Raw genomic sequence first — 14,840 nt, 5'->3', positions numbered from 1 at the left:
AATATATGTTAATGAATGGGCACAGTATTATTGTGTACAGTAATGGGCTATCAGTAGTATGTAAACAGTTCATGTGTTATGTGATTTACATAAACTAACAACAGAAATGTTAAAAGCTGGTATTGTGTTTCCTGAATTCTTACATTCAGGCATTCAAATGAAATGTAATTAAATAGCATATCAATCATGCAACAATGCAAAAACAATGAAACTAGTGTAGGCCTAATTATATTTTACATTAGTAAAGCAGTACTCTGATGTGCATGCTTTCACAAACTTTTGTAAGCAATCTTAGCACTTTAAACATTGACTGTTTTGAAGTGCATGTAGGCAATATAGTATAAAAATAATAATTGTGATATCATTACAATTTGATAGGGGTTGGGAGGAGGGGGTGGGTTCATGTAGGTGGGCCCTATGACCCCAAAGTATGCCTTGACTGGGCCTCAGGTCAAAGAAGTTTGAGAAATGCTGATGTAGACAACAAAGCAGCAAGGAGGCGTCGTGTGATCATTTAAACAAGTTTTATGACGAGGTCGATGAGGGTGGGAAAAATCGTACATTTCTGTGCAAACTTTGCCCGCACTTCAGTCACATTGTCTTTTAAGAAAATGCAGTCCTTTTTTCGGTTCCAGCAGCCAACAACCTCAGAACTGACCCTTCAGGCCTCTCAGCAGGCGCTGGCCTTTAACCGCAGCCAGAAGAGAGTCAGCAGAAATTTGATTGCCTTTAAAAAATCTGACTTCTTAAAAAATCTTAAACTGGCTGCATTACGTGATTATTTCTGAGATTCTGATACGTTTTTAACCATGACCTATACACAGTTCTGGTTTGAAAATGTATCTCTTAAAATAATCACTTTATGCAGTCAGCTTAAGATGGCTTACTAGCAACTAACTAATTACCCTAGCAACAACCTAGAAACCACCCCTGTAATGTCAACCTAGCGACCACCATAGCAACCAGCATAGCAACCATGTTATTTATGCGTTTTAGCTTATTGGATGTTGCGTTAATGCAGACAACTTTTGATCCGTGTGCCCGATTTTCATAAATGAGGTACCGTTGGAATCCTTGGATGAGGCCGAGTTCCGTGCCACTGATCAAACCCACTCTTGCAGTTCCTCGGAACCGCAATTCTAGTTTATTTATTGAAGCTTTATTTGACATGGACATTGCACATTAATAAAAATAAAATGTAAATATGACATAATTACCTAAAATGTCCTTTTTACATCTGTTGTCCATGAACTGGTGTTAAAAGGTCAGATGTACCTAAAAGAAACATCTTGGTAAAAGTAAATGTTAAATAATGTAATAACATGTTTATAGGATTATCCCATCAAAAATGTATTAGAATGACCTAACATTTGTATCACTCTTGTGTTTTTGCACAGATGAGAAGGACAACACCATTCTCTGATGGACCCAGATCCTGGTCCCGCCGCCTCAACTGATTCTTCTGTTTCATTGGACATTCATGAACACAGATGAGGGATCTCACTCAGAAATTCACAATTTTCATTTGAAGGCAGTTAATGCATGAGAAGTGGGGTGTGCTGGTATTGGTAACTCCATCTACAGACATGACATCTGAAAATTATAGAATGAAGATTACTAGTGATGTTGTGGATTAGGGGATTCTTTCATCTAGGAATCCAAAATGATGGATGATTGTGATATGACCACAACAGAATCTGAGGATGATTATGGACCTGGAAACAAGGTGAATGCAGAAAATAGGATTTGCTCTGGTACTATGGGAGAAAGGGAAAATAAAGAGAAAGAGACACTGAAAGAAAGCTATCAGTGTGAAAATGAGTCTATCTCTGTTGACACAAGACTCTCCCCTGACTGCTGCAGAAACAGACAAATTACATTATTTTCTCAGTCTCGGGGTCCATCTAAGGAGGAGTCTGCGATAGAGGAGAAGGAGGTGGAGGATGGTAAACAGGATGAGGCCATGGCAGAAGGAAAGAAGCTTACTAGTGGCAATGTGCAGCTACTCTGTGTGCCTTATGGGGGTGCAAGGCCCAAACAGCCACTCAGCCTGCAGATATCTCAGCCCATTTTAGAACAGGTTCAAAATGAGTTTTCTTCTGAGAAAATGGAGAATCTCGATGTTCAAAATCTAGCCAATTGTGGGGCTGAGCCACCGTTACCTTATAGAATAGAAGGCCTGGGTGACTTTGGAGTTGTCAAACTGAATGTTGTAAACCACAATCCCTCTCCAAGGCTTTTTGTGCAATTTGAGAGTCCAGATTATGATTTCAAAGCTGGACAGCAGGAGGCTCTCTCTAGGAAGGCCCTTGGACATGTGGCACCAGTATGGGTGCCTGATTCAAAGGCACCGATCTGTATGAAGTGTGAGATCAAGTTCACTTTCACCAAAAGGAGGCACCACTGCCGAGCCTGTGGAAAGGTATGCTGCTGCACCTATAAGGGTCATTGCACATCATCTCTTAGTTCCCACCTCAGTAGTTTTTCTCCACTATGCATAAAAACTCATGAACCAAAGGTTTTGATGGGCAACAGATGTGAATGTTGAAATCCCCAAGAATCAATAATTTGTCAGAATGAGTGGCCATGACTGATAAAAGGTCAGAGAATTCTTGAATAAAATTAGAACCAATTTTAGGTGGTCTGTACAGTAATGCACAGAGGACAGGGGGATTAGCATGAATTTTAAAAAGTTGAACCTCAAAAGTAGAGTAAACATCAGTTGGTATAATTCTACAATTAAAACAGTCTTTAAACACAGTTGCTAGACCACCTCCACGACCAGTAGACCTTGGGGAATTGAAGAAGCTGCACTTAGGAGGGCAAAGTTCACCGAAAGGCATTACATCACCGTTGTTAAGCCAAGTCTCCGTGATGAAAAGAAAGTCCAGCTGACGAGACGTAAAGTTGTCCTGGAGTAATCAGTGGGAGTAGGCCTATGCAGTCTTGGTGCTCGCCTGTTCTGGTGGATGGCACAAGAGAGTCTGGCACATTATCAGGGACACTGCTGCATGGTGGTGACAGCAATCGCCATGTGCAGGTGCCGTACAGAGACGATCCAGGAGGTCGCTGTAGATTCTCCACTGACACTGTAGGGATCGGTTTGTTTGCGGGAGCGGACTGTTCTGAAAGCAGCGTTGATTAGGCAAGAGATCCCGTGGAGATGATGGAGCGATGCTTTCCTGTGTCGCTCGGATGAGAGAGCGACGTGCGCCTCTGTGCAAGTAGCGTTTCCGCCGGAGGATCCCCGCTGCCCGGCAAAGGTGGATCACCTCGAAGTTGATGGTGTCGGTGGAGGCGAACTGTAATGTGTAAGGTGTGTAATGAAAGCCCCCCATAGCCGAAACACAAACTCCGACACGGATTGATGGATCAGCCAGACCAAAGTGGAGTTGATGTTATCGGTGCATTTGCAGTCACCTAGCTAGCATGAAGCCTCAATCTCCGGCTGGTCAGTCAACCGACTATACCCAGCAGCTGGACAGTCAACCGACTGTATGAACCCAGCGTGTACAGGAAAAGGAGAGAGACACTAGCACGAGTCCAGCACAGCTTCCTCCACACAAGCAGCAAGTCCAAATAGCAGTGTAATAGGCCTCGCTAATGGCAATTGGCAGAAAAAACAGCTGATCACCAGGCGAAAAACAAAAACAGAGCGCTAGAGGCAGACTTCATAAAACGTAATAAAAGTGTAGAAAAACAAAATAAACAATTTAAATAAAAAAGGCTATCTATAACTGTACAGCTATACACAAAATATGTCCCTGAAGTTGTTTGCACAAAATTCCTCTCAGATTACATATAATCAGCAGCTCCATTCTTGCCAGTATCAGTCCCTTTCAGAATAGTGTTGTCACAATACCAAAATTATTATTTCGATACCAATTCATTCAAGTCATGGAAAATGATGGCTTATGTCATAAGTTTCTATTTTGGAATTCATATATGAGTGTATACATTTTGTAAATTAGTATTTTATAATTTGCATAATTACTAGTAGCTACAAATATTTTCAAATTTGTACAAATGATTTCAATACTCATATTGTTTTTTAAACTATTACACTTAGCCATATCTTTAATGTGGCATGTAGGTCTAATTGAGTGTGCATTAGTGGTGTGTGTAATTGAGTGCCTGATACTTGTGTGAGTAATTAGCCTTCAGTTTTTAGGCTAGTTCAAGTTCAAGTTTATTTATATAGCACATTATCATACAAAATGTCATTCAATGTGCTTAAAAGAAACAAAAATAAAAATAAAAGATTAACAATAATAATAACTAGAAAAGCATTTCCTGAAGGAAATACAGTGCATGAAAATGCAAAAAATATGATGTAAAATATCATACAGAGTAAAAACAAATAATGTAGATATAGTTACAATAGTGTTGCTAGGGTACATATGTTGGTTATTATGCCAAATTAAGTGGTTGCTATGCTGGTTGCTTCGGTAATCCTGTTGGTTGCTATGGTGGTTGCTAGGTTGAAGTTGTGGTGGTTGCTAGGCTGTTGCTAGGGTATTTGACATGGTTGCTAGGCTGTTGCTAGGATATTTGACATGGTTGCTAGGCTGTTGCTAGGGTATTTGACATGATTGGTAGGCTGTTGCTAGGGTACTTGTGGTGGTTGCTATGCTGGTTGCTAGGTTAAACTCATTGGTTGCTATATTGGTTGCTAGGTTGTAACTGTGGAAGTGGTTGCTAGGCTGTTGCTAGGGTATTTGACATGGTTACTAGGCTGTTGCTATGGTACTTGAGGTGGTTGCTAGGCTGTTGCTAGGTTAGTTGTGGTGGTTGCTATGCTGGTTGCTAGGTTAAGTCATTGATTGCTATATTGGTTGCTTGGTTGTAACTGTGGAAGTGGTTGCTAGGCTGTTGCTAGGGTATTTGACATGGTTGCTATGCTGTTGCTAGGGTACTTGATGTGGTTGCTAGGCTGTTGCTAGGTCAGTTGTGGTGGTTGCTATGCTGGTTGCTAGGTTAAACTCATTGGTTGCTATGTTGGTTGCTAGGTTGTAACTGTATAAGTGGTTGCTAGGCTGTTGCTAGGGTATTTGACATGGTTGCTAGTCTGTTGCTAGGGTACTTGAGGTGGTTTCTAGGTTGTTGCAAGTTTAGTTGTGGTGGTTGCTATGCTGGTTGTTAGGTTAAACTCATTGGTTGCTAGGTTGTAACTGTGGAAGTGGTTGCTAGGCTGTTACTAGGGTATTTGACATGGTTGCTATATTGGTTACTAGGTAGATGAGGTTTAATAGTTGGAATGACTAAACAGTTAAATAGGTGGATAGTTTAAATCAGTGTTTTTCAACCACTGTGCCGGGGCACACTAGTGTGCCGTGAGAGATCATCAGGTGTGCCGCAGAAAATTACCCAAATGTCACTCACTGGTCCAGAAAAGCAATCATAGAATGCATCAAAGAATTTATAACCACTAGGGCTGTAACGATACACCAACCTCACGATTCGGTTTGTATCACGATTTTTGACCCACGGTTCGATACGAATCTCGATTTTTTTTTTTTTTTTTTTTTTTTTTGGGGGGGGGGGGGCTAGACATTTTATTAAATAACATTTTAATAGCCTCCCTTAGAACACCAGAGGATTACAATATAATATATCTATTATTTTATATCCTGGTATAAAAATATTTTTCTGAATGACTGATATTTATGACAGCACACTTTATGCAGATTAGCCTATAGCCTAGGCCTACTATTTTTTATTACAACTCTACCTCTTTAATTCAGCTGTCTGGTTGAAGTCTGGAAATATTGTAAACAAAGTAGCATATAGCTTAGCCTATCATAGTCTACTGATTGGACTGTTCAGTTTCCCCATGTGTGTTTAAGTTTCAAGGTAATACTTGTTCTCCTTGGGACAGGCCCTTTTGGGAAACGTTGGTATTGAGATGATCAGTCAACTTCAATGCAAGAGTTTTAAACAAATATGTGCAGCATGCTAATGATGCTAAGCGGATTTAATAGTAATTTAGCTAGTCGTCCTTGCTTTCACGATTGTGAATGTTTTATTTAAGTCGCGCGTGTTCATTGAGCAGGAGAGGGAGGGAGCGCGAGAGAGAGCGGGGCAAGGAGAGGGGGTTTACTTCTATACTGTTTGGTAAAGTTGCACACATAGTCTACAATGAAAGTAAGGAGAGGTATGAAATTATTATTTATTTATTTATTTGTTTTTGGACAACGTAGGCTACCGATAAGTAAAGCGGGAGTTGTGGGTTGCTTTTGCGGCCGCATAAGCTGCAAAGCACTGCGTGAAACACTAGAAAGGGTGTGTCGCGATTCTGCCTTTTCACACCGCGACACAGTATCGTGGATATGAATGTCGCGATTTCGGTTTCGAATCGTAAATCGTTACAGCCCTAATAACCACATGCTCTCATTGATTGTATGATTGCACTATTTGTGGTATGCAGGCATTGTAAAACTGGGCCCCCATATCCAGTATTCACAGAATCATCACATATCCAGTTCATAACAACAATTAAATTATAGATATAGTCACCTACAAATGAAACAGAGGGCGCTTGTTTTATTGAGCAGGTCTTGCATAGTGTATTCTGTGTATCTGTGTATTATTTTAAATTTTAGGCTATGGTATGTTTATTTTTTCTTCACACAGGATGTTAGTGTGCCGTGGGACATTTTAAGTGTCAAAAGTGAAAAGGTTGAAAAACACTGGTTTAAATGGTTAAATTATTTGCGAGATAGGTGAGGTTTAATGTAGTTGGAATGCCTGAACAGTTAAATAGGTGGATAGTTTAAATGGTTAAATTATTTGAAAGGTAGATGAGGTTTAATATAGTTGGAATGACTGAACAGTTAAATAGGTGGATAGTTTAAATGGTTAAATTATTTGCTAGGTAGATGAGGTTTAATATAGTTGGAATGACTGAACTGGGTAGATGAGGTTTAATATAGTTGGAATGACTGAACAGTTAAATAGGTGGATAGTTTAAAAGGTTAAATTATTTGCAAGGTAGGCCTAGATGAGGTTTAATATAGTTGGAATGACTGAACAGTTAAATAGGTGGATAGTTTAAAAGGTTAACTTATTTGCGAGGTAGGCCTAGATGAGGTTTAATATAGTTGGAATGACTGAACAGTTAAATAGGTGGATAGTTTAAATGGTTAAATGATTTGCTAGGTAGATGAGGTTTAATATAGTTGGAATGACTGAACTAGGTAGATGAGGTTTAATATAGTTGGAATGACTGAACAGTTAAATAGGTGGATAGTTTAAAAGGTTAAATTATTTGCTAGGTAGATGAGGTTTAATAGTTGGAATGACTGAACTAGGTAGATGAGGTTTAATATAGTTGGAATGACTGAACAGTTAAATAGGTGGATAGTCATGGTTAAATTATGTTGTGGACAGAGGAAACATTTGAACAAGATGTGAGTACACAGCTTGATTACTTGAGTAAAAGTACAGATACCCTTTGCTCAATTTTACTCAAGTACAAGTAAAAGTACAACAGTCAGATGTTCTTAAGTAAAAGTACTGAAGTACTTGTTTTTAAAAGTACTTGAGTATCAAGAGTACAAGAGTAGGCTACATTTTCGAAATATTGCATTACTACTGCCACAGTGCTTACATTTATGTACAGAAACGTCCTACATGGAGTTATGAAAAATGTTAATACCTTGGAGAATGTAAAATGAATTGGAACTAAAATCAAGTCATTATCATCTTTTTACCATGTTGCCAGGGATGGGCAGTATTTCTAATACATGTATTTCAAATACGTATTTCAAATACGTATTTCAAATACAAAATACTATTTTGTAATTGAAACACTTGAAGCGAAAACTATCATTAACTTGTTCAGAAAATTGAAATAGTCTGGCAAAGTGGGGCCACAGGTTGGCACATTCCCGGGATGGATCTGCTGCGTCTTCATCCATTGTTTCGTCCATGGTTTCGTCTCTTATCTGAATCTGACCATGGAGTTGACTTTGGCGAAAAGCTGAAGGTGATTGCTGATAGGCTGTCCCAATCAGTGGCGCCTGAACAATCCAATCACGTTTGAGAGGGAAACAACAAATTTAGTGTTTCGGAGATTTTTCTTTTTTCCTTTTTTTTCGAAGTAGTAACGGGTACTCACGGTTATGGATAGAAATGTAGTGGAGTAAAGAGTACAATATTTGCCTCTCAAATGTACTTGAGTAAAGTCATGAGTACTCCCAAAAATGATACTCGAGTAAAGTACAGATCCCTTAAAATTGTACTCAAGTACTGTACTCAAGTAAATGTACTCCGTTACTGTCCGGCTCTGAGAATGACACTGTATGCTTAAAGCCTGAGAAACTGACAGTTGATGCAGGTGGCCGGAACACCTGGCCTAGGATTCTAATTGCTTAACAGCCCAATTGTGATGTCATCAGCCAATGTAGTTTTTAATTAATAGTTTAAAAAGTATAAAAGTTACAAAGTTGAAAAGTACAAAGCACCCATGTCCTAAGTAAGACCTACGTAACAAAGTTTGAATGAAGTTTCTACGTTAAATGGTTGAAGCTGCATTAAATGCGTTAGAAGAAGAATAATAACTAGAAAACGCAATTCCAGGGAATTACCAGTGCATGGAAATGCAAAACATATGGTGTGAAATATATTGTTAAAACAGATGATGTGCTAATTGGCAACCAACATGATGAGGTTTAATATAGTTGAAATGACTGAACTAGGTAGATGAGGTTTAATATAGTTGGAATGACTGAACTAGGTAGATGAGGTTTAATATTGGAATGACTGAACAGATAGGTGGATAGTTTAAAAGGTTAAATTATTTGCTAGGTAGACGAGGTTTAATATAGTTGGAATGAATGGACAGTTAAATAGGTGGATAGTTTAAATGGTTAAATTATTTGCTAGGTAGATGAGATTTAATATAGTTAGAAAGACTGAACTAAGTAGATTAGGTTTAATATAGTTGGAATGACTGAACAGTTAAATAGGTGGATAGTGTAAAAGGTTAAATTTTTTGCTAGGTAGATGAGGTTTAATATAGTTGGAATGACTGAACTAGGTAGATGAGGTTTAATATAGTTGGAATGACTGAACAGTTAAATAGGTGGATAGTTTAAAAGGTTAAATTATTTGCTAGGTAGATGAGGTTTAATAGTTGGAATGACTGAACTAGGTAGATGAGGTTTAATATAGTTGGAATGACTGAACTAGGTAGATGAGGTTTAATATGGCCTGGCCACCTGGCCTAGGATTCTAATTGCTTAACGGGAGTCTTAATAGAGCCATATTGTATGCTTAAAGCCTGAGACAGAGTATATAGTTTAAAAAAATGAAGTTTCTACGTTAAACGGTTGAAGCTGCATTAACTGCGTTAGAAGAAGAATAATAACTAGAAAACGCAATTCCAGGGAATTACTAGTGCATGAAAATGCAAAACATATGGTGTGAAATATATTGTTAAAACAGATGATGTGCTAATTGGCAACCAACATGATGAGGTTTAATATAGTTGGAATGACTGAACTAGGTAGATGAGGTTTAATATAGTTGGAATGACTGAACAGTTAAATAGGTGGATAGTTTAACCCTTTTGTGCCCGTGCCGAACATTCCATTTTTGGTGCTGGATGACCTTACACAAAAAACCTTATTACTTGAGTATAATACATACCATCAATGGGATATACATACCATTGTAATCAGAAGGATCAGTTCTATCAAATGATGTAAAATACATATGGTAATGTTGATACAGTAATGAACAGTCTTTGAAAATCCTCTCCAAATGTATACCGAAATTTGTTAAAATTTAATTTCATTCACATAAAAATAAATTTTCATCATATTTCTATACGAGATAGAGAAAAATATAGAGTGTATGACATGTTCAGCAAGTTGTGGGCTATTTAACAAAAAAGACTAAATTGGAATATCATTAACCTTTCAAAAGTTATGATAAATTTAGTGATCAGTGTAAAGAAATGCAGGAAACGGGATTTAGAATGTTGACAGAATTCACATTCTCTTTCTCACCAAAAACATACAAGTATGCATAAAAACTAATAATGAAGTCAGACACAATGGTTTAGATGTATTTGGTCCATAAGAATAAACCATTTATTTGTATAAGGAAATGCTACAGTCAATAATAATGATATATAAAAGAAAAACATGTACCTTACCAGTAATACAGGAAGTAAGTATACTGTATATTTATTGAAGATCAATTCTGAATAGAGACATAAAATACATTTGATTCAACAGATACAACTTCCTTATATAAATGAGTGTAATATGAAAATTATATACATCTATAAAATGTATTATTTATGAAAAGCTAGGAATACAATCAACTTCAACAACACTCAAAAATCAATGTGTTCTAAACATTTGAAAGTGGATTACATAGAACAAGCCTGCCACATATACACACAAACTCACACACACACACACACACACACACACAGAGGAGGATAGGGAGAAAGGTGGGGTGGGGAACCTGAAAGTTAAACACAGAAGACCTATGACTCATAACGAAACGCATCCCCTTCTGTAGAATGCCAAATCTGACAGCAATTTTGTTTACCAAAAAAACAGTCACCTACCGCTAAACTCCAGGCCATACAAGCTACTTTAGTGTTATTATGTATTGTTTTTATAACAAAGCCAACAATCTTTGGCTCCTGCTGTACAGGAATATGTACTTGATGAAAAGACGACAAAGTAGTAGTTGGAGCAGCTGAAGGCGAGGCTGAAATTTTGACGGAAATGCCTGCCAGCTGTTGTGATAGATTTTCTCCAGTCTTTCTGGCTGTAGCTACCAAACCTAGGTTCAACACCAGATTCTGCATTGCCAAACTTGAAATAAGGGCTGCACGATATTAGGAAAACATGCGGTATGCGATAACATTATTGAGTACTGCGATAACAATATAACTTGCGAAATTTAAATATTTAATGTTTTTCTCCACCTCATGTTTTCCTCCAACCTCATACGCTGCGCATCCCACGTTATTAGGCTACCGGCATGCCTAGTGCAGCGGAAAGTGAAAGTAAGGGGCACATCGCACAGTCCAACGAAGTAGGCTAAACAACTTTTACAAATAACGAATCCTGATTACCTCTCTGCTGCTGTCTGGGGTTTTTGCTAAATGCAAATCATGAAATACAAGCCTTACAGTGAAAGACAGATATCTTCTGATCCTGTAACGATAACGAAAGAAATTGTTTATTTTAACACAGTGGAGAAGGACGCATTTGGCGTTGTGTTTGTAACAAGTCATCCTTAATAAAACCAAAATATTTCCATAGAACAGACATGCTTTTCCTTTTAGTCACCAACTCCTCTTCACCTAAGTGTAACCTACCTAGCTCGATCTTCAGCCATCACAACATTAGCTCCCGCCTCAACACCTAAAACACCACACACCTAAACTGGTAGGGGACAGGCTTCTAGGGCAGCATGACAGCATCGGTTTGGTAAAATATGTTGACATTCAGAATGTGAATACACCATAGACTGTATGGAATGCGCACGGCACAGAAAATGTATCGAAATTTATCGAAAATTAAGTAATCTTTGCGGTATGTCCATCGCAAATGTTGATATCGCGATAACGATAGATTTTAGATATATCGTGCAGCCCTACTTGAAATAATAAGAAACTACTGGCAACGGCAATGTCAATGGAGAAAAAGTGTACACAATATGTATTTCTCATTTGGTCAACGCTCCCTGATCCCTTCAGAGACTTGGTTCCCCAGTGGCAATGGATATCTGTACTGTGTGTTTGCATACGACGGCCTACTAAGCACAACCTCCCACCCGTTCCGGTTGGTAAAACCACATATGCCTGGGACAACAACATATAAAAAACAACATAACAAGTCTATTTCACAGTGTTTTAGTGGCAGTCTACACCACCCTACGCACGCCACCTAAATCTATACCTTCTTCCTCCATCCTCACATGGTCTTCAACATTGTGAGCGCAAGCTCATCAGCAGTCAGCTACCTCTTCAGGCCTGCAAGGAGGTCTGTGTAGGTCTTGTCATCCTCCATCTGAAACAACAGTAAAATCATACAAATGTAATACCTTTATTAATTAAAAAAATAAAATCACAAAACTACAGATGCGTGCGTGTGTGCACATACATACACAAGAAGAGGTAGCCTAAACTATTGAAGCATTCTGAGTAACTCAAAAATATTTAGAAGTATGAAAAGTCATTTTATTACACATGGGTTTAGCTACCCTAAATCTGATTGCCTGGCTGGCATTAAGATAAAGACAGATTACATTTCACCTAGTAACTAACTGCTGAAATGCAATAATGACATTTCTGACATAATATGTGATTTCACATCATGTTTTCTATAACTACATATTATTGAGAAGAGTAGAATATCAAGTCATGCCATCTTAGAAAATGTTGAGACAAGCACGTCTGATGTTTGTCATTTAGAAGTTAGCAAGGTAAAACAGTTCACTACAAACTGCCTAGCGAGGTAACAACCCGAGGAGAGGCAATAAGTTAATAAGCACTACATTTCTGACAGAATCCGTGATTTCACATCTTGTTTTCTACAACTACATATTGAGAGGATTAAAAATATCGCTCAACTTATTTCATGTAAGAGAACGCAACTTAGAAACGCGGCGCCCATTGATTTATTCAGCTTTGGTATGCTATACTGACCTGCCAATATAATGCTTACCTAACAAGCAAATTGGTACTAAAAAACAAACTTACTTACAGGTTATATACTAACAGGTTTTTGAATGAAATTGTCAAATGAAAATAACTGATATCAAAAGCAAACGAGAATACTGCAAGCATTTCAGAGTAATGCAGCTAGCTAAAGTTACATGACGATGCACTTAGCCCCCGCTATGCCATAATGTTGACGCTGATGAGAAAGAATATTACTGTCAAATAACATGATTTTATGACTACAAATTAAGATTAACCATAACTAGAAACTATATAAAAACATATATTACCTCAGTGTATCCAGCTGTGTGGTTTCCAGTCGAGGTAAACTCCAACGAAGTGCAGGTGGCATCTGGCGGTCCATGTCAAAATGTACGACTGAAGTGAAAAGTTTTTTTCACGACTCATCTTCAAGTATCCTAAACATTTCGCGCCATAAACCCCTTAACTAGAAACTATATAAAAACATATATTACCTCAGTTTATCCAGCTGTGTGGTTTCCAGTCGAGGTAAACTCCAACGAAGTGCAGGTGGCATCTGGCGGTCCATGTCAAAATGTACGACTGAAGTGAAAAGTTTTTTTCACGACTCATCTTCAAGTATCCTAAACATTTCGCGCCATAAACCCCTTAACTAGAAACTATATAAAAACATATATTACCTCAGTTTATCCAGCTGTGTGGTTTCCAGTCGAGGTAAACTCCAACGAAGTGCAGGTGGCATCTGGCGGTCCATGTCAAAATGTACGACTGAAGTGAAAAGTTTTTTTCACGACTCATCTTCAAGTATCCTAAACATTTCGCGCCATAAACCCCTTAACCAATGATATCAAATTGAAGCTTATGTTGTCAGCATTACGGGGAAGATTTCAGAAATAAAATCAGTCATTGGACAGCTGAGATATTAGATGATTGGTCATCGTTAAAATTTTAACGAAATTAGAACGGTCGGGCTTGTAAGGGTTAAAAGGTTAAATTATTTACTAGGTAGATGAGGTTTAATGTAGTTGGAATGACTGAACTAGGTAGACGAGGTTTAATATAGTTGGAATGACTGAACAGTTAAATAGGTGGATGCTTTAAAAGGTTAAATTATTTGCTAGATAGATGATGTTTAATATAGTTGGAATGACTGAACTAGGTAGATGAGGTTTAATATAGTTGGAATGACTGAACAGGTAAATAGGTGGATGGTTTAAAAGGTTAAATTATTTGCTAGGTAGATGATGTTTAATATAGTTGGAATGACTGAACTAGGTAGATGAGGTTTAATATAGTTGGAATGACTGAACAGGTAAATAGGTGGATGGTTGAAAAGGTTAAATTATTTGCTAGGTAGATGATGTTTAATATAGTTGGAATGACTGAACTAGGTACAGTGGGTCCCTGTTAAGTTTGGACGGGTTCCTTCAGGAATCACGATCCCCATTTTCTCGGCAGAAATGGCACAAACTGCAGTTGACACAAACAACCACAAGGTGTCACTTTGGTGCCACTACTATTTTTGATGCGACTTGACTTACTGCTTCCATGATGCAGTTTCCAAGTCAGTAGAACAATCAGAGAAAGCTGAGCCATTACCAAACATATATGATAATACAATAGCGTAAGTTTATATATCTTATACCCTATTTGTCACGGTTACTTATAGATTTGATAGTGTAACGATAAGCGCATAAGAGCATAAGAGACTTTCAGCGGGGGCACGGAAACTTAAATTGATCACGGTAGTTTAAGCTTACACTTGACAAAACATTCTAATATGAAAATGTAGATGCAATTGTTGTAAGATGGTGCAGCTCCTTTAAGAAAGCACCGTGCAAAAAAGTAGACGTGCTGTTGAGACTGGAGCGAGTCATATTCAAAATGCAAAAAATAACACCGCAGATAAAACCAATTATCCTCATTCATTGCAACCGCAGCATGCCTGCTTGCCGACGTTTAAACAAAAAAGATATCAAAGCACCTTTTGCGTTTGAATGTAACACGAAAAAATGTTTAAACAGCTGGACAAATGATTTAGCTAATTGATTATAGCCTGTTTTCTACTCTATCTCCATGATATGCTTAGCCTATAGAAAGACGAAGTCGGGAAAGTGCTTCAGAGAAAACGTATTTATTGAAATAATGAACAGTCTACATTCTA

At 38.0% G+C, this 14,840-nt stretch overlaps 1 protein-coding gene across 5 annotated transcripts in view; it reads left to right on the top strand.

Annotated features, from left to right (window-relative positions):
* The window catches only part of LOC143133613 (zinc finger FYVE domain-containing protein 9-like), a 244,690-nt gene that overhangs the window by 28,370 nt on the left and 201,480 nt on the right, over positions 1 to 14,840 (top strand). For 3 of the 5 annotated variants that reach the window (XM_076293361.1, XM_076293363.1, XM_076293360.1), the window contains exon 2: positions 1,398 to 2,422. The exons of 1 other annotated variant lie outside the window; for it this stretch is intronic. In XM_076293361.1, the coding sequence (XP_076149476.1) occupies positions 1,664 to 2,422 (759 nt within the window). In that variant the 5' untranslated portion in view covers positions 1,398 to 1,663. The remainder of the gene's footprint in view (positions 1 to 1,397; positions 2,423 to 14,840) is intronic. One more of the 5 variants, XM_076293364.1, reaches the window with a different exon arrangement.

The sequence above is a fragment of the Alosa pseudoharengus genome, unplaced genomic scaffold (assembly GCF_046254945.1).
Source record: "Alosa pseudoharengus isolate Yale_2024_CS ecotype anadromous, Long Island Sound unplaced genomic scaffold, YU_APseudo_1.1 YU_APseudo_1.1_scf_2, whole genome shotgun sequence".
NCBI lineage: Eukaryota > Metazoa > Chordata > Actinopteri > Clupeiformes > Clupeidae > Alosa > Alosa pseudoharengus.
This window is presented reverse-complemented; position numbering and strand designations above follow the sequence as displayed.